Source organism: Hippopotamus amphibius, chromosome 13 (assembly GCF_030028045.1).
Source record: "Hippopotamus amphibius kiboko isolate mHipAmp2 chromosome 13, mHipAmp2.hap2, whole genome shotgun sequence".
Classification (NCBI taxonomy): domain Eukaryota; kingdom Metazoa; phylum Chordata; class Mammalia; order Artiodactyla; family Hippopotamidae; genus Hippopotamus; species Hippopotamus amphibius.
The window spans coordinates 67,304,136-67,325,709 of NC_080198.1; the positions used below are offsets into that span (position 1 = coordinate 67,304,136).

Below are 21,574 nucleotides of genomic sequence, written 5' to 3' on the forward strand. Positions count from 1 at the left end.
AGCCTCTCCTGATATCCGACTTTATAAATCAGCTACCTTCCAGTTGCAGGCACCAATAGGTTGTTTTCTATGGAACTAAAGCAGAAATGCCCATCACAATGGAAAACCTAAACCCAATTATTTGTGAATAACACAGTCCTCTATGGTCCTGCTGTAGTGAGAATTCCTAAAATCACTAGCAACCCAAAGGTGGATTAAAAAGTCATGGGCTTCAGAGTGCATTCTTACCCTGCCCCTTATAAGTCAAGTGACCTTAAAAAAAAAAAGGTACTTAACTTCACTAAGGCTAAGTGTTCTTAATTGAAAAATAAGGATGATTAAGGCGTGATGCCAAAAGCCCAGACAACTGGAGCCACACCCCTCATCTAATCAGCTGAGTAGAATCAGGGAACAGATCCCAGGTGAGGATAAGGTGTATCCAGTAAACCTAATGCAAGGTTATGTAGGATTTGTTCTATTTGTGTTTAAAAGTTTGGTAGAGCCTTTTTCTTTTTTTACTCCACTCCAAACCTTGGGTTATAATGTTATATTAAGAATATACCTTTGTTGCATGCAATTATTTAGTGATCTAAAGAAGAAAGCAGAGTTTATAAACTTTAATTCTGCCTCTCAATTGTCACAATTTTGAGCTTTATAAGAAAGAAAGAAATCTTGAAAATTGTATTCTCTTTTGTAAAATAAATCTAAGGCCAATTGAAATTAATGACACAATGAATTTCACAAGTTAAAAAACAGAGTATAAATATATTTTCATTCACTAAGTTCTTAAAGAATAATCCAAAAGATTTGCTAAGAATTTCATGAAACCCATGTAGGTAACATGGCTTTTATCCAAGGTGTGACTAAACTTTTTATTTTTTTAACCAAATTAAAATGATTGTGCTTTCTAAATTATTTTTCCTTTCAGCAATATACTAAATTTATGGTTCCTACTTTCCAATCTCATTTATTAGAATGTTTGGTTACTGTGCCAGACCCTCAGAATAGTAACAGCGATATCAATTATTAAGTACCTACAGCATACCTAGCACTGTGCATTGTGCATATGTTATCACTAATCCTACTGACAGCCTCACGGTACAGCATTATTTTTCTCTTTTTATAAACAAGGCCAATAGGATTCACAGAAGGTGAGGGACTTACGCTAGGTCCCACTGATATGTTCAAACCTAAAAACTTATTTTCTACTTTCTTCTGCATCATAATGCTTCTTTCAGGGGTTTCATACGTAAGTTCTGAGGCATACTCATTATTGGGGCAATGACAGTGGCCGTGACAATGGCAATGAGAAGACAAAGAAGCGCTGAGTCCTGACTGAGATATACGCCCTGGAGCTCCGTCCTGCCCATGTCCTTTCAGCTCCCAGCTGGGTTCCTGGGCGCCAAGCCCTGTCCCTGAGCACCAAGACCCACCATCTCCATAGGTGTGACCGGAAGCTCCCTGCCTCCAGTCACCACCGCATGCTTCTCTTCCCCTTTGCCATCACTTCTCCTCTTCCTATGGCAGCCAGCGTCACTGAAGCTGTCGTCACCACCCTGAGGCTTACACTGCTCCAAGTCCAGGAAGTCACGAGCCCCACAAGGGCCCCTCACTCTTTGGCTATTGTTCTGAGGGACGTGTGTGGCCCCCGCTCTGAGGCAGAAACTTCACTCACTTGTCCCAGCAAGAAAGGAAGGGGTGGCTGCTGGCCTCTAAGCAGGTTCACCACTAATGTCGAAACAGTTTGAGGATCTTCAGCTGATTGTGATTATTTCTGTGAAGTCAGGACCCTGCAATAGTGGATACTAAATGAATTATTGTTGAAGAGTGAAGTAACATAATTCAAGGAAAAAAGCACAAGGTAGTAATCGCTAAGCTTAAGTGTCCATTCTAAAGCTGCCGTAATGTTTCCTTGCTTAATGATTTGTGTCCCAACTTTATCAGTCCTATGAGTTTGAGGTTATTTGCATACATTTTAAATAAGCATCTATTTTACTATTAGATTTGAGTTAATGTTTTGAATGAAACTTCATCATGGAATGACTTTTATTCAATAACAAATATTTATTGAGGGAGGTCATACTATGTGCCAAGAAAGAGCAGTGAATAAAAGCAGACAAGTGCCCTTCTTCTTTCATGGGACATATATGAGGCCTATATGGGGGTTGGGGAGAAGAACAGTAAACAAATAAGAAATCAAAATAATAAAAAATTCTATGGAGAAAATTAGACAGAAATAAGGGCTGGTAATGATGGGTGTGAGAAAGCTATTTCAGATAACTTCATCAGCAGAGACTTTATTGATAAAGTGACATTTGAGGCAGGCCCTGAACAGCACGGGGGAAGCAAGACACACGGAGGAAACAGCAAACACCCCAGTGTGGGACGCGTGCTTGACATGTTCCGTAAACTGTGATAGAGCAAGTGTACCAAGAAGAAAATGGCAGGGCAGAGGGGAGGGGGTGGACGGTGAGCTCAGCAATGTAGTGAGGGAGCCAGATCATTTGGGGACTTGGAGGTCACAGAGGGTCCTATCAAAATGATCTCCCCTAGGGTTTGGGCTCAGTAACATGTTTGCCACAGAGGAATGTAGTACCAGAAAGTATTGTGACCTCTTGGCAGGCAAGTATGGTTCAGAGTAGGTCAGAAAGCTGCCTCAGGGGCTTAACATTCAGTCTAGTCCAGTTTCATTGGACTAATTAATTGGGAATCTAATTAAGCTGAAGGATTTGGGGCAGTTATTAAAGGAATTTTGTGACTGTTCTCAGAGGGTTGTGGCAAACTTTGAAGATAGGTCCAAACTGAATGCTACACATATACAGAATTTGGGGCCATGAAGGGTTTACTGTATACCCAGTACTTTGTTGTATATGGTGATATCATATGTGGGATGTAAGGTACAGATATTTCACAGCCCAAGAGAAAGAATAAATAGAAATATGAGGGTTAAGGTGTATTATTTAGAGATTTTTGTCTATTACAAATCACAGATACCAAAAAAAAAAGAGATAATTCATTACAAAGATATGGGGTGATTAGCAGACTATAAGGGTAGGAAGGCAGTCATGCCTTAGAAAGGGCTGATTCAGGACTAGTTTCCTAGGAGAGAAGACTCTCTCCATCTCACAGCTCTTCCTTTCCCTACCCAGCTGCTTCATTCTTGGCTTCCTCTGCACACAGAAGAGAATCTCATTGGCCAAGATGGAATCAGTTGTTTATGCTTGGTCCAATTAGCTGTAACCAAGCAAGTGAGATCAAGTACTGTCAGCAAGCAAAGCTGTTAGAGCCTGCTTCTGGTAGAGGGTTGTGCAGACAGCCCAAGCAACCTCTGCCACATGGACATGCAATTAGGTTAGCCACCTACATATTGATTTCACTTGGAGACAATTTGGAGAGATATTTCTGAAAAAACTCCTACCCCAATCCAAGGAGTTGTTTTTAGGGGATGAAAAATGACAAGGAAGGCAAAGACATATATTTATGGCAAATATATATATACATATATATATATATTTAAAGAAAAATCGCAAAATGAATGCATTTTTCCCTTGAATTGTATTTTGTTTTGTTTTTTAGCTCCTTATTAGAGTATAATTGCTTTACACTGTTGTGCCAGTTTCTGCTGTACAACAAAGGGAATCAGCTGTATTTATATTACTCAGCCATAAAAAGGAATGAAATTGAGTTATCTGTAGTGAGGTGGATGGATCTAGAGTCTGTCATACAGAGTGAAGTAAGCCAGAAAGAGAAAAACAAATACCATATGCTAACGCATATATATGGAATCTAAAAACATGGTACTGATGAATTGTGCTTTCAGTGAGATGATTTCTCCACCATGCCAACATGATATAATGGAAAGAAAAATGGACTGGAGTCAAAAAAACCTGATTTAAATTTTGATGTTATCAATTAATAGTCATGGGAATGTAAGCAATTTCATTCTGGTTCTCAGATAAATGATGCAAGTTGGACCAGATTCATTTTAAGGTAACTTCCAGATACTCTTTGACTCATATAATATTTCCATTTGGTGGCAAGTAATCCTTACAGATTTGTTCTCAGGTTAATTGAAGACACAGCAAAAATAGCCAAGAGACAGGCTATAGAGTCCTACAGATCTGAGTTTGATCTTGGCCCTGCCAATGTTCTGCAGTGTGACATAAATTAGTAAGTTAGTTAACTTCCTAAGCCCAAGTTTGCCCATCTATATAATGCAGGTATTATCAACTGCTATAACAGATCACTGTACCCACTAAATAAGAAAATGGATGTAAAGCCCCGGGCTTACTGTGAGTGCTCAGTTCTGGCCATCATTATCAGACTGTGAAAATCCTAAACTTGCCTGTATCTTACTTGATTACTTAGAATAAGTGTGCAAGAATAAGTAGAAATTAAACTCCAATACTCTTTAAAGCTCTCTAATGGCAGCAACGAATGAATACAAAATGAGATTAGATGAGATCCAGCATGTTCAGGGTGGTATGGCCGTAGACACAAAATGAGATTAGGGACCTGGAGATTCTAAAGGAGTATCATACACAAATAACACCTCCACATCATTCACAAACACAATCATTTTTAATTACCTTTGTAAAATGTGACTTTCCCATGTCCCCCGGCCAGATGTGAAAGCATGGAGCTGGATAATAAAATCCGCGATCTGATTGAGAGGAATGTTTCTGATCCCAGAGGGGTCACCGTGGGGGCCATGCCGAGTCACAGAAGTCCGTGTTCTGTGAAGGTAAGAAAACACCTTCTTTCTACTTTTTCTCAATATACCTTCAGCAGCGTGTTCACCAAGACGCATGTGTGGGGATAGTCCCTGAATCATTTACAGTAATGCCCTTCCTTGATGGCTGAGAGGACAAAGTGAACCAGTACAAACGTCTCTGACACAGTCACTTCCTGTTACTAAAGAAACACTCAGCAGGAGCTCCTTCCAGTTTAAAGTGTGATACCAGTGTCTCTACAGGAAAGGGAGGCGGAGCTCAAGCCATGAGAAAAAATGCTTAATGCAGCGACAGCTCTTTCATTAGGAGGACCTAACCTGACTTTTGTAAACCCACTTACATTGGGTTACTAAAATCTGCACAACTCATGTCCATTTTTTAATGAAAAACAAGATTTTCCTGATTAGAGAAGTTGTTTGAATTTCCTTTGTTTCAGGATATTTGTCTATGGTGCTTTACATAAGCAAATAAAATTCAAGGGTAAGCTCAAGCTAGGAATTTTGTGGATGACTTTCTAGAAATACATCATAAATGACAACGTAAGCTCTTACGCTCTGCAACATCTCTGATTAGAAACCGTCTCTAATAATCATTTCAAAATTAATCTAATGTAAGTAAATTAGAGAGCATGGCTGACATTAAAAACATTTACATAACTTCTGCTTTGGTTCTTAGCTCTAAAATAATTCCTGCTCATTGTGGAAAAGCTATACTAAGCATAGAGAAAACTATAAAAACCATGTGGAGACAGATTTATTGTGGAGCTAATGAAGCTTGGATTCCTCCAAACAAATATTTACTTTTGTAACTAATTTGCATTCACAAATTTGTGTCTTTTTTCTCTTAAAGGAGATCCTGGAATTGTGTAAGCCCCAGGCGGCACCAAACATGCTCCTAGAGAGCCTCGCTTAGCATTTGGAGTCTGTGTTTCTCCTTCTGTGTCACACACGCGTGCACACACACGCACAAACACACACACACACCCTGTTTTGCTAAAGTCACCGTTTTTCACTTAATAATACATTGTGGATACTCCTGTACCTCTTTCATTCATTTACTGACCAAGTAGGATTGTGTGTGTTCTTCCCGCTTCTCCCTGAAAAAGAAGAATTTCTTTTCAAAGTAAGAAATGACTCTCTGCTAATGATGAGGGGCCAAGGAGGCTTTTCTCTCCCCTTCCTTTCTTCTTGTCTCACCTCCACCCTCACCCTCATACACATACCTCTAACTCCCAGCTAAGACTTTCTTCCTTCGTGGAAACATGTGCTTTTTTGTAGTGGCCATCTTTAATCCTGGAAAGAAATTTAATGATGAGAATTTGAATCCCCTCCGGTACCCTGAGCCTGATATTCTCTGATAATCAGCCCCTAAGACTCATTTGCTCATGACTGACTTCCCTCCCCATTCTGTTTGTTTTGTTTCCTTGACCTCCTTATGTGGTCAAGACCTCTTCTGCATCCTTATTGCCATCCTCCTGGTAATTAGTTCCCTCTGTTCTGGGGACTTAACTGGAACTTCTCTCTCTCTTTTAGATACTGTTTCCCCTATGACTTTGTTGATGAAATTTGCTCACTTTTCTATACATATCCAGGCAAAGGAGAACAGATACCTGGCTGATGTTTTTTTATTTTCCTTATGAAGTGTGAGGTAAAGACATCTACAGGGAATGAGAGGGTAGAGGTGAAGTCCAGTGGATAAAACAGGGGAAGATACAAAATGGCCATTGAGAGACACAGAGACAGGAGAGAGCCACAAAACTAAAATGAGTTGCTGAGTAGCAGTGAGGACCATTTTATAAGACCAATCATTAAAGAGTGTTTGGGCTCCTAAATCCGCAATCTCTCGATCACCTCTTACCAGCTTAATTCTCCTCAACTTTTAAACATTTATGAGACTTCATATTATTTTATGTGTATGTTCTTTTTTCACCATTAAGTATGATTTGATTTGATTTTTTAATTTTTTATTGATGTCTAGTTGATTTACAATGTTGTGTTAGTTTCAGGTGGATAGCAAAGTGATAAGTATATATTCTTTTTCAGAGTCTTTTCCATTATAGGTTATTATAAGACATTGAATGTAGTTCCCTGTGCTATACGGTAGGCCCTTGCTATGTATCTATTTTATATATAGTACTGTGTATCTGTTAATACCAAACTCCTAATTTATCCCTCCCCAGCCCTCATTTTAGGGGAAATGTTCTAATTCACTCTTACACATCATAGCAAAGCTTATTGATCATGACGTCCAAGACTTTCCAGCCCCTTATCTCACCACTAGTAAGCTCTACCCTGATAAATCCATGGTCATTTTGCATCTGATTTTTCACTTGACCTCGCATTTGCATTTGATATTATTCACTAATTCAACTTTCTTAAAATGTCTTACTCCATTTACATCTATAGAAGTATCCCTCAACACCCTCCTTTTTCCCTCTGATCTTTTCTTCTCACTGACCTTCACTGACTTCTCTTACACCACCTGCCTGTGTTACACTACTGTCACCCAGGGATCTGTCTGTAATCGTTGGCTTACTAAACTAAAATATATATGCTTATGACTTCCGACACATATACTTACTAAACATGGAATTCTATATTCATATCAACTCCACTCAGCATTTTCAAAGGTGAATTCAGTATCTTTCTTGTTAAAACTGATTTTTTTTCCACTCTTCATTTCCCGTTTCCTAAGATGCAACCATGTCCCACCAGCCCACAATCCTTTAAGCAACCATGTGGTTTCATGTGCTATGTCTTTTCACATGCTGTTTATTCTTCATGGAAACCCTTGTCGCCTTGCCCACTGGATAAACTGACTTTTATGCCAAAGTTTGAACATTTCATGGTACCCCCTTCTTTATTTAGTCCCACAGAGTTCTCCAGCCCCCTTTTGCTATGTCCTAAATAAATACCCTTTTTATACCTGATTCATAGGCTTTATCACCTTGGTTTTGTAATCATTCATGTATAGATACGTCTTCCCCACTAGTCATGGACTTCCTGAGAATGGGGTATAAAGTGTCACATGGACGTGTAAAGTATCACAACATAGGTTTTTCTAGAAGATACCAGTGTTATAAAACATGCTTGGTTTCACGAACTGTGAGAAAACTAGATTTACAATCAACTTACCTCTAGAATCCCTTCACAAATAATTCTCAAAGTCTACAGGGGAATATTGACTATACACTTATAAGCCCAGTTTACCATCTTAAAGCTTTTGACTGCCAGTGATTGTCAGATGTCCACCTATCTCTGCTGCTTCTAGATGTTAGCTGTACCACTCTTGGTGGCATTATTGTGGTACCACTCACTGTGACAAGTAAGCCTAATATTTGGATATATTCTCCAGAGCCCAAATGTAGCTAAGTGATATTTCTCTCTCTACTTCAATGGAAAGATCTTTTCTTTCCCAATTTTAGCTACACGGGCCCCCAATGCTACTTTATGCATCTAGTATTTGCCAGAAATATGTGTAATAGTCTTTTTGATTTTCATCCTTCTGCCTATGGGGAAACTGATGTTCAGTGAAGCTAAAATAATTTTCTCATGGTCCTACAGCTAGTAGAAATTGGATTCTGGACCTACACTGAGATCTGTCTGGGTTGCCCTGTATATCCTGCTCTTAATTCCCCCTCCCTCACATAAGAATCTTTCAGTGACTGGGCCCATGTTCAATCTGGCATCAGGAATGATGCTGTTGTCAGAGCAAACCCTCTTTTCTGGCTTAAAGCATCACCATTGGATCAAGCTGCTGTGCCTTTACTCTCTCTCTCTGAGGGTAAGGTCTCCCAGGAACAATACCTGGAAGTCTCTCTTTATCTCACAGACTTCTGGCATCTTCTCCTCAATTGTTATATGAACTATCTTCAAATATTTGATTCCTTAAATAAACACAGCTTAGTTTCCAACTGGAAGCTCTGCTGAATTACTATTTACAAAAGCACTCTGCAGAAGTAAATCCTGCATTCAAAACAAACAAAAACTTTTACATTCTCACCGAGATATTGATGGAACTGAAAAAGTATAAGAAAAATCTTTTGGGGTGAGACAAGGGTGAGCCAATAACAGAAGAACTGTGGAGGGCATCTCTAAGTTTCCCACTGGATGAAGTAAGCATAATAGCAGTAAGGTAGACTCCCTTTTCAGGAAGAGGAAATGGATTTCTTTATGACTTTATGAGATGGGAAGAGTGTAGCTGAATAAAAGAAATATGATTTAATGAAAAGTCCTGAGACATATGTCATGTTCCCTTTTTGCTCTACTTTGCCAAGAATAAGAGAGAGAATTACTATAAGAGAAAATGAGCAGACTGACTCATTGCTTTGAGGAAACAGAAAAAAAATTATTGATGAACATGAGGAACTCTATCAGTATGAAAGTAGGTTTTAATATTCTGGGAGAGTTCAAGTAGAAAGTTAGTGAACAGAAGGCATTGAAAGTCTTGTAGGCAAAGGACAAATAATTTTCTAAGTGAGAATAATATTCAATTCCAAAATGGGTGTTAAATGGAAGTTACACTGAACAAAGACATGGTCTTAACACTATGAGAAAATTAATATATGAACATTAATTTATGACTCAGTAATTGTATGTCTTCAAATACAAAAGAAAGTGGTAGGAGGCTTGGGATGTATTTCTTGGACAAACAAATACATTCCAGTAATGCTTGGAAACAAGGGTGCAACTTGGGAGTGGGAGAGAAAAGTGTCCAAATTTTAAGAGGATCTACCAGAACTGAATTTGCTTAAGAGCATTGTCTTGTGTTTAGATTCCATTTTGCTTTTCTGATTTTAACTAAGAGCACTAGAAATTGGCTTTTAATAACTTTGGTACCAGCTGAGGGAAGATTTCCCAGTAACTGGAGACAAATTCTCTGGACATCCTTCTCAAGGCAAAAAGCCTTGGGAAATGCTTTGAAAGGTTCAAAGAGTAATATGAACTTATGACACTTTAAAAGATTATGAGAGAAAAACTTCTTGGAAAGTACAGTAAGTTGACACACGTTTTCTGTAACCACATATGTTGGGGGAAAAAAAAAGATCTAGTTTCCTTTTCCTTATTTCCCTTTTTTGAAAGTTAAGCTATTTCTTTATCAAAGTAAAATTCTGATTATTGAAATCTTGTTTTCTCATCTCTAAAATGGGTTGTGACAAGAATATACTAAAGTGAGTGAACATGTGAAAGCATTTTGTGAATCTAAAGAGCTAAAACACAACACTATTAATATTAATATTATTATTATGCTAGTGGGATTACTTTGAGCCTCCAAGTCACCCTAGTTTTTGTCATACAATTGCTGGCTTCCTCTTTGAATCCTATTATTTAATTTTTAGTCGTGGTAACTGTGGAATGTTTTGATCCTTCTTTTTTTTTTTTTCCTGTTAGGAAAAAAAGTTGTATTGTTGTGTGAGGATCTGTTTACTATCCCCTGGGAAATGTTTGAATAACTGACTAGAAAAACAGCAAGTTCTTAGGCAATGAGAAAGTCTGTCTCAACTCAGCTGATGCACTGTGTGGTGTTTGAAGCTCACAGTTGGCAACCTGGGTGAAGTTATTTAAATGAGCTATGTATCTTTCTCTTATCTCTAAGTTTAGCTAGCAGTTTTTAGTTTTGTAGTTCTAAAAGTATAATCAAATCTCAAAACTAAACAGATTAGTGGATAACGAGGCCAGGTTGTGTTTCCCAAAATACCACTATGCCAAATCTATGGCATATTACTCCTTTCATTCATTACAAAGATTTTAAAAGCTTCCACTGTGCGTGACTATCAGGTATACGTCCAGATAAGGAGATCTTGTTGTGTATGTTCGCCTTGAGCTCTATTTTACAATAAGGTATGACACCAGGCACCACAGGAAAACAGAGACACAGGTCTGTAAGCTAAACTCGAACTCTAAGACACAATTAGAACTCTTAGAAAAGAAGGGAGACAAAAACTCTCCCTAACACTTGAGAGGCACGCATTTGTCGGACACATGGCTGTCTATTGGATAGAGAAGTGAGGCGATAAACTCAGGCTCCTCTTGGTTGATAAGTAAGAGACACTTTTGAGTAGGACATTTTCTTACTCAAAGGTTTTCTCTTCCTTTGCTGGATGTGCCTCAAGTTCCACAAGAGAGGGGTTAGAGAACACTGGAAGATGCAGGCTGTCCTTTGGAAGATGTAAGCAGTAGGTGCAAGAGGATTCCTTCTGCCTCAGTGAAAATAATACTCCTGGAAGCTCCAATGCAGGCTGCTTTGGTGGCCAGAGGAGCAGTGCCACAACACTAGGGGGGTTTTAGTGGAGGAAGTCACCAAGGCTTGAAATGAAGGGTGACATCTGGGTGGGAATTATAATAGAGTTTATAATTTTCACTGATTAAAAGATCATAAGGCATCCAGGAGGCTGCAAAAAGAAGAAAAAGAATTCGGAGTCTCAGGGCTTCTACTGAACAGACTTTTGGAGCTCAAATTATCGTTACTTTTGGAAGCATTGTCTTCTCCTAAACTTATGTGACTTCAGCAATTACGTTTGAAAAAACTTTAGATGTGTCTTTCTTATTATGCAAAAAGAAGAGTAACATCAGCCTCTGGGTTCAGAGATTTGTAAACTTGTGACACTATTAAGGAAGCAAAATTCTTGGCTTGGGAGATACCATGAATAAACAGCTAATATGTATTCTTTATGTTCTTGATCTGTTTAGCTTTGTGATAAAATGTGAATCTCTTTAGGGACTTCCATACCTAAGCTGGGTTTTGAAATCTAATGCCTCAAGAAGACTTCTATCTCAAGCAAGCCTCCCCGTTTCTAGTGTGGTTAAAAACAATTTCTTTAATGGGTGCAGGGAAAGTACTAGCAAAGTGGGCACTTTCAGCTTTCACTGAAGAAGGCTCATAGCATTCTAACGTCCACCTTCTAGATGAAGTGCATCTTAAGACTCTTTTTACCGTCTTTCGTACTTGTGAGGAGGGTGAAGTTTGACCCACAAAGTATATAAATATCTTTTCCTATGGGATTCTGGGATACGTAGCAAAAAGTTGGATCATTTATTCCTTTCTTTTCCTCTCCAGTAAAGAAGGTTTACTTTTTAAAGTAAGTGTTCCTTAAATCATTAAGGTTAGCAAATATTTGAAATTTTTGCAAGCTATCATATTGAGAGATTTTCAGTCAGGCTCATTTTCAGACAAAACAGCCCCGATATACACTATTTGATCACTTGTGTTTCCACAAGTCATCACCACAGGATCCCATTATTCCTACATCATCTTTATATGTACATACCCTTTCTTAATTATTATATGTAACTATAATTTTTGATATTTAAAAATAGTATCTAAATCTGTGATATGGTGAGATGTGTTGTCTCAGGAAGAAAGTAGTCTCTTTCACCTGAGGTCTCCAGGCTAATCACTTGGTGATTATAAAATGATGCAGAAATGATTTCATCATCAATTGAGCAGTCCCCCTAATCTTCAGATTTTATGTTCAAAACCCAGAAAATATATGAAAGATATGTCTGTTTTGCTCATCTAGTACTTATCACATACTCAATTCACAGTCCCATAATCAATAAATATTTATTATAAGAATAAGTATATGAATGAAGGTGAAGTCAACACGTAAGCTAAGTACAAGAAAAAAATTAAGTGATTTGCAAAGATATTGAGTGATCATGGATTAAAGTCCTGGCCGAGAAGAGAACATTTTAAAAAATTCAAATGCAGGATTACAATTCTCGAAGGCTTTTTCTTTTCTGACCACCAGTCATTGGCAGTAGAAATTAATCTCTAGGGAAGTAGTGACAGGAACTGGTAAGATTTTGTCTGGAGATGATCTTGAAGGTCAAGACAGTTCACATGGAGCCCTCAAGAAAGCTCAATTCCCTTAAAAGTTTTCTGAGTTATATTTCTTAATGGTTCAGGCTCCTACATCAAACAAAGTAAATTATGTTTTGTCCAATGATCTTTAGCTATGTTATTCATGTCTCCTCACAGAGGTAAAAGGTTTTTTGTGGGAAATAAGCCAGGCGGGCTGAGTTCTGGTGTGGGTTCAGTCACCCACTCATCATGTAATGACCATGGGCAAGTCACTTCACATCTCTGAACTTCAATTTAAGCCTTCTTAACATCGAAGATGCCGCTCCTGACGGCCTCACAGGGCTGTTATGAAGTTCAAATTGAAGCAGATAAAATTTTTCAAACCACAGAGCTCACAGGTGCAAAATTGTAATTTTCTCTGTTTTTTGAGCTGAATTTAGTTTCAATCTAGGACCCCATCCTGACTTTTAGAATTTAATCCAGTTGACTACAAGAAATCTCAGCCACTTCAGTGTTTTCTCAGGCAATTTATATTTCTAGTGCAGCCTTATGCAGGAATTCTCTCCTCTGTCTTCTTCTCTCCATAGCAGAACCTACAGTCTGTGAAGGAGATTTTCTGAAGAAATCCAGGTGCAGTAGAGTTGCTAGATGTGGCAAATGAAAATGCAGGATGCCTACTTAAGTTTGAATTTCAGATAAAGAACTAAATATATCATGGTTCATACTTTTACAAAAAAATTTATTGTGCTTCTAACACTCAAGTTTATCTGGATGTCCTACATTTTTCTGGCAACTTCAGGGTAAAGGCACCAGGTTGCAATAATCCATCATCTTACACTGCCACTAGCACTGGTATAATCTACTCCTTATGGTCTTTTCATTGCCTTACAGTTTCACTGGCAATCATTGAAGCTTCCAGGTCCCTCTCCTCATCTCCTATCCTCAGATCCATGTGATAAATACTGCATTTTCCTCAATTTGACAGCAAATCATCCTTAAATCCACAAAACCCTAGTTAACCATCCTTCTCAGAAATGCAGGAAATTTCTGGCTCTGCTTCCGCACTACTCTGGGTTTGAGGTGTCTGTCTCAGGACGTCCATACCTAGACATGCCCCAAAGTCTCAGCTGTGTGCCGTAGGGCTGTGCAGAAGATCTCAAGACTTGCCCCTTCCCAGGTTTAACTCAGGGGGTAAGGCCAAAGTTCTCTCTGCTCTTTGATGTTCAATCTAGGCAGTTCGATAGATGACAGAGGAGTCCCTAGACGAGCCGGGCTCAGTTTCCCCAAGTAGACTCACAACATTCAGGTAACTCTTTTCCCCTGATTCTGTTCTCATTTTTCCTCAGGGCCATGCACCTTTATTTACTCTTCTCTGGGTGGGGTAGGCAGGGAGTGTGGAAGATGTGAGGAATAGGTTATACCATCTCCTCATCTACCCTCTTTTCTGTCAGTTGTTTATGGTATAAGATTTTATGACTTGATTCTGATTTTTTCTCAAACATTTTGTTAAGAATATTTCAAATATATAGCCAAGCTGAAAGGATATGATGGTGTACACCTATAGATTTTAATATTAAAACTTCACTCTCTTTATCATGTATTTATCCATCTACCCACCACTTGTTTCATCCATCAATCCATGTTACTTTTTGAGGCATTTCAAAATAAATTTCACAAAAGAAATTAATCTTTAAAAATTTTTAAATATATATATTACTTTCAGAAATACTAGTAGCTCTTGCAGTTCAAAGCTTTGGTTTTCAGGATGGTCTCTAGAGTTTGAAAAGTCTATTTTGAAGTTCAAAAGCTGAACAGGGACTGTTTTTCCCTTTGCATTCAATGACAAACTTATTCAGCCCTGAGACAAAAAATATCTCTTACTGAGCAAAGAAAGGATTAGTTACATGAAACAAAGAACCATGTGTTTTTGGGGAATCACCAGTTAATACTTCAAGAGATTAACTTATAAGCACTGTACAAATATAGGAAATATTACTGAAGACCACATTGATACCTTTTAAAAACTCCCTCATAGCATGTATAATCATTTATATTAAGTATTTATTAAACATTAGCTAGGATTAGGAGAAAAAAATTTAAGAAGGCTTTGTATGGAGACAAAATAATATTGATCACTTAACCAAAATCAGGCTGAAATATTTACCTATAAAATGAATAAAAAGAAAATACATTGAAACAGAACAGCTTTCTAAAAATGCATACTCCTACTTGATCCTTTCTGATTTAGAGACAAAACATATAACTTTGTTTATCCCTGTGATCATTCTCCTCCCGGCTGTGTTCTAAGTTGTAAAAGTGTACTATGATTTCCTACTAAAAATTTATACATAAATAGACTTATTTTTTTAAAATGTGTATATCACTACTCTGTACTCTGAAGGTACTATGTTAGTTCCCAAGGCTGTAATGATAAATACTGACCCTAATTTCAAGACACTTACAGCCTTGGGAGAGAAAGGTACATAAAATTAATGACGGTTTTACAACAAGATGCTTCACAAAGCACCTTGGGATCACAAAGGAGGAAGTAACTAACTGCTCTGGAAAACTACAGGAGCCTTCAAAGGGGGTGGTGGTCAGGCTGGGTCAGATGGTTTACTACTTTGGGCAGTGCTGAGAAATCTTTAGACACGCAAGTTTCACAAAGTGTGCAGTTTCATAAAGACTAGAGAATAGTCACCAAAGTCCAATTTGCCCTGTGATGTATCTGAGATGCCCTAAAAACTGAAAGTGTGCAGTGGAAACAGACATGAATGTACTGCATGGAAGAAGTGCTTCAAAGCTCCAACCTGGAGGGACATAAGCCTGTATCCCCCATGAGGTTGTGGAATTTGGGACACGCCTCTCATGGAACACTTCTAGTCCAAGCCCAGTTTGGGGGTATGAAAGAGAGGTAATTTGCCACTTTGGAGGCCAATAAGTTGACGTTTCTGATCTTGAGATTTATAACCTCTTGAGAAGATACCTGATTCAGCAACATTACAGATTTAGTTTTGGGTGAGGAAGAGGCTGTACATGAGTCTGAGCATTACTTGTACTTGCATAGGCGCTAAAATAATTGACACTATTTTAAGTTTGAGAAATGCAGAATGAACACAGCAGACAACTTCTGTCATGTAGTTTACATTCTAATGGTATGAGGCAATGAACAAAGAAGAAAAATATACAGAGTATGACATACAGCGCAAAGTTAACAAGCGGGAGGGGCCCAGGCTAGAGTGTCTAGTACCCTGTGGGCCACTATGAAGAATTCTGCTTTCACTCTGAGTGAGATGGAAAGCCATTGAAAGGTTTTGAGCAGAGGAGTGACCATGAAATGGCATATTTTAAAGACTCACAGTGGCTACTGGGCTGATAATAGATGGGAAAGGAGCAAGAGTGGAAGCAAGGAAGCAGTTACATTATTGCAATAATCCAGGTAGAAGATGAGGGTGGCTTGGTCAGTGCAAAGATGCTAAGCATCTTGCCCAAGGTCACACAGCTAGTAAAGGATGGAACTAGGATTTGACACAGAGGCAGATATCAGTCACTACTGGGTGCTCTCTTAAGAATTTTCATGTGAATAAAATCAGGAAGCAATCATTAAAGTTTCCATTTTGAAAATTTATAAAAATGCATGTTTATTTCACTTTCTCCTTAAACTGGGAAGTCTCTAGGCTCTTGTGGCAACATGCTGCTCTCCCTTCTGTTTATGTTTATAGAGAGCCTAAAAAATGTTCAGATAGATTGGGTACACGCTGTGAGGAAAAAGAGGAGTCAAGTATGACTCCAAGCTTCTTAGTCCAGAGCATGAAAGTTGTCATTGTGAAGAGAAAGACAAGTTTTGTGGGGGAAGATCAGGAAATAGCTTTTATATAAGTGGAGAAGTTACCCATTAAGCATCCAAACAGATATGGAGAGTAGGCAATTAATATAGGTGTTTAGAGTTCAGAGGTGTGGTTCATTCTAAGTGCCCCAGGTGAACTGATTATTAAATATTTTGATTACCATGAGTTGTTAAATATTTGGAATATTACTTTTGATAATGTCTATTAAGTGGTATTGCAATTGTCAGTCTAACCTATTTAGTACATAATGCATATACCCAGGTTTATTTTTACTAAAAAGCCTCTTTGATCATATAATTCCTTTGCTCAAGGTTCTTCAGTAGTGCCCCATGGCCGATGCAATAAAGTTAAAATTTCTTAGTCTGAAATTAAAAGCCTTTCACAATTTGATCCAAATCAGCTTTAGAGAGATCACATGAGCCCCACTCTAGTTTTTCTGGGCTTGCTAGAATCCTTCATATTTAGGCTTATCCATCCCTGTTTCATTTAACTTGCTCCCCTTATGGTAATGTATCTTAGCTCTCACCATCTATGAAAACCCTATCCAAACTTCAAAGCCCAGCAGAAATTCCAACTCCTGCAGTAACAATTAAAGCTCAGAATGAGCTCTCTTACAGCTCTCTCTGTCTCTGTCTCTCTCTCTCATTGGAAGTAGGAACTTTTGTTTATTTTCCTTTGGAACCCACTTAGTGCCACGTGCATAGTAAGTGATATGTAACTGATTGATTGTCCCGATCTTTAAGGTCATATTACTATCAACATCTAAGCTCTTATATGTATTATCATAGACAGCAACCCTAGGAAGAGGACACCTCTACTATCCCTTGTTTACAAATGTGGAAGTTGAGACTTAGGGGCCTTAAGCATCATTCCTAAATTTACCAGCAGTGAAGGTAGAGCTGAGATAAGAATCCAGATAACTGGACTCCAGAGTCAGATGTTTTAGTCACTGCTAGGTACTCCATCTCCAACCTAGATAGGACATTCACTTAAAAATCCATGCAAATAGATTCAGGAAGCAAAGGAGGTTTTTCATCCCTCATTCTAAAAGGATATTAAAGAAAAAGCCATGTTTATTTTACCTACCAAGCATTTATAGAAATGTGATGATCTCCCTTGGACTAATTTGGAGAGAATTATCATCAACCAGAATGATAGTTACAGACCACTGACTGGTAGTTCCTTGGTCCTTTTCTTCATCATATTTCCCTCTGTTAGTTGTTTTCCTCTAGATTTTATTTTAGTCACATGAGAAATGAGGGCTCTTCAAAATTACTTTGGAAGCATGGAGTGACACGTCCATTTCTCTGAAAGGTATTACAGCTAATAAGACTTCTCATGAAACAAAGCTTGACTAAAAGCCAGGCTCTTAAAGTATATAACATATATGAGAGGGATGGAGGTGAAGCGAAGAGGACATATGTAACAAAAAATATTCAGTTTATTCCTAGAACTGTACTAATGCAAATTCCTTTTTTCTCAAACCAAACTCGGGGCACTCCAGAAGAGTTATTGTTTATTCATAAATCACCACATGGCTCTCTGGAGCTAACAGAAAATCTGTTTGTTGTTAAACTGCCATAGCAGAAGAGGCAAAAAAAATTATAATGAAAAAATGCAAAGATACAGGATTTCCATTCAATAGAAGCACTCACACCATGCTGGGCTACAACAATTAATGTGCAACAGGATACCTATACAGAGGGGACCAAGGATGACAGTGCCTGGCAAGAAAATGTTCTTTCCAACCATTTCTTTAGGTCAGTGTTAACACATCCACTGGATTATTACTACCAAATACACAGATGAGGCTGAAGGGAAACCTGAACCATATATAACTATGTTTTGTGTACGTGTATGTGTTTGGCCAGGGTGGGGGGGGGGAGGTTGAGAGGGCAAAAAATATATTATTATGTTTTTGTCTTTTTTTTCTTTTCTTATGAGTATATTTTACTGTTAATGAAGTGTCAGTCTCCAGGAAATTCCTGTTTATGTTCCCTAAAATTAGAACATATGTGAGTCATAAGTTTTACCTTTAGAACGCTGAACAATTTTATTCCCACTTGTATTTTTGGATATTGCCTTCAGGAAATATCATTCTGTTTCACTCAAGTGTACCCCCAAAACAGACCAAGAAACTAGCAGAAAGTAAACACACACACACACACACACACACACACACACACACACACACACTCCAGTTGGAGAGAACCACAGATATTAGGGGCGTGACCAGTTCAGGAAGCAGAGAAAATTCAAATTCAGTACGGTTGGAGCGCAAGAAGAACTGGAGATGGGTAGAAGATCTAAAGGAGACAAAGGAGGGCCAAATCTTAGGCACCCATTCATTCCCTTTTAAAGAGTCTGAATTTCAGGAGTTTTAGGATTTATCCTACATATATGTGGATATCAAATAGGGAGGTCTAAAGAAAAAAGTAAATTAAGTGATTGACTAAATTAAATTCTTTTTCCTTTCAGCGACACATTTTTTCCTTTCTACATTCTTGCCTTTTCTTTTGTTCTCTCTACTCCAAGTCAAAAATGAGGTCTTCTGCTCCATCACAGCCCATTTGTGTAGCTCCAAACATCTGCTTTCTGTGCTTTTATCTGCACTACCATTGGCTCAGTGCCCTGTAAAACAACAAGCCTAGATGCAAAAATCCTCAACAAAATACTAGCTAACAGAAACCAACAGCACATTAAAAAGATCATACACCATGATCAAGTGGGGTTTATCCCTGGAATGCAAGGATTCTTCAATATATGCAAATCAATCAATGTGATACATCATATCAACAAACTGAAGGATAAAAACCATATGATCATCTCAATAGATGCAGAAAAAGCTTTTGACAACATTCAACATCCATTTATGAAAAAACTCTCCAGAAAATGGGCATAGAAGGAAATTACCTCAACAAAATAAAAGCCACATATGAGAAACTAAAAGCCAATATCGTTCTAAATGGTGAAAAACTGAAAGCATTCCCTCTAAGAACAGGAACAAGACAAGGGTGCCCACTCTCACCATTATTATTCAACATAGTTTTGGAAGTTTTAGCCACAGCAACCAGAGAAGAAAATGAAATAAGAGGAATCCAAATTGAAAAAGAAGTAAAATTGTCACTCTTTGCAGATGACATCATATTATACATAGGAAACCCTAAAGACTCTACCAGAAAACTGCTAGCATTAATTGATGAATTTAGTTAAGTAGCAGGATACAAAATTAATGCACAGAAATCTCTTGCATTCCTATACACTGACAACGAAAAAGCAGAAAGAGAAATTAAGGAAACCCTCTCATTTACCATTGCAACAAAAAGAATAAAATACCTAGGAATAAACCTGCCTAAGGAGGCAAAAGATCTGTATGCAGAAAACTATAAGACACTGATGAAAGAAATCAAAGACGACACAAACAGATGGAGGGACATGCCATGTTCTTGGATTGGAAGAATCAACATTGTGAAAATGACTATACTACCCAAAGCAATTTACAGATTCAATGCAATCCCTATCAAATGACCAACAGCATTTTTCACAGAACTAGAACAAGAAATCTTACAATTTGTATGGAAACGCAAAAGACCCCGAGTAGCCAAAGCAATCTTGAGAAGGAAAGATGGAGTTGGTGGAATTAGGCTTCCTGACTTCAAACTATACTACAAGGCCACAGTGATCAAGACAGTATGGTACTGGCACAAAAATAGAAAGGAAGATCAATGGAACAGAATAGAGAACCCAGAGGTAAGCCCAAGCACATATGGGCACCTTATCTTTGACAAAGGAGGCAAGAATATACAATTGAAAAAAGACAGCCTCTTCAATAAGTGGTGCTGGGAAACTTGAACAGCAACATGTAAAAGAATGAAATTAGAACACTTCCTAACACCATACACAAAAATAAACTCCAAATGGATTAAAGACCTACATGTAAGGCCAGACACTATCAAACTCCTCGAGGAAAACATAGGCAGAACACTCTATGATGTACACCAAAGCAAGATCCTTTTTGACCCACCTCCTAGAATCGTGGAAATAAAATCAAGAATAAACAAATGGGACCTCATGAAACTTAAAAGCTTTTGCACAGCAAAAGAAACCACAAACAAGACAAGAAGACAATCTTCAGAATGGGAGAAAATACTTGCCAATGAAGCAACGGACAAAGGGTTAATCTCCAAAATATACAAGCAGCTCATGCAGCTTAATACCAAAAAAGCAAATAACCCAATCCACAAATGGGCAGAAGACCTAAATAGACATTTCTCCAAAGAAGACATACAGATGGCCAACAAACACATGAAAAGATGCTCAACATCACTAATCATCAGAGAAATGCAAGTCAAAGCCACAATGAGGTATCACCTCACCCCGGTCATAATGGCCATCATCAAAACATCTAGAAACAATAAATGTTGGAGAGGAGGTGGAGAAAAGGGAACTCTCCTGCATTGTTGGTAGGAATGTAAGCTGGTACAGCCATTATGGAAAACAGTTTAGAGGTTCCTTAAAAAACTACAAATAGAACTACCATATGACCCAGTAATCCCACTCCTGGGCATATACCCAGAGAAAACCATAATCCAAAAAGAAACATGTACCACAATGTTCATTGTAGCACTATGTACAATAGCCAGGACATGGAAGCAACCTAAATGCCCATCGACAGATGAATGGATAAAGAAGATGTGGCACATATACACAATGGAATATTACTCAGCCATAAAAAGGAATGAAATGGAGCTATATGTAATGAGGTGGATAGACCTAGAGTCTGTCATACAGAGTGAAGTAAGCCAGAAAGAGAAAAACAAATACTGTATGCTAACTCATATATACAGAATCTAAAAAAAAAAAAAAATTGTACTGATGAACCTAGTGACAGGGCAAGAATATGATGCAGATGCAGAGAATGGACTGGAGGACATGGGGTTGGGGGGGTGGGGGGCAAAGGGGAAGCTGGGATGAAGTGAGAGAGTAGCACAGAGATATATACACTACCAACTGTAAAATAGATAGCTAGTGGGAAGTTGCTGTATAACAAAGGGAGATCAACTCAGTGTTGGGTGATGCCTTTGAGGGCCAGGACAGGGAGGGTGGGAGGGAGTCACGGGAGGGAGAGGATATGGAGATATATGTATAAATGCAGCTGATTCACTTTGGTGTACCTCAAAAGCTGGTACAAAAGTGTAAAGCAATTATATT

General features: G+C 38.3%; 1 protein-coding gene across 1 annotated transcript in view; it reads left to right on the forward strand.

Annotated features, from left to right (window-relative positions):
- The window catches only part of TNIP3 (TNFAIP3 interacting protein 3), an 86,119-nt gene that overhangs the window by 29,811 nt on the left and 34,734 nt on the right, over positions 1-21,574 (forward strand). Inside the window, exon 2 of the mRNA XM_057706379.1 lies at positions 4,606-4,723. Coding sequence (XP_057562362.1) covers positions 4,606-4,723 — 118 coding nt within the window. The remainder of the gene's footprint in view (positions 1-4,605; positions 4,724-21,574) is intronic.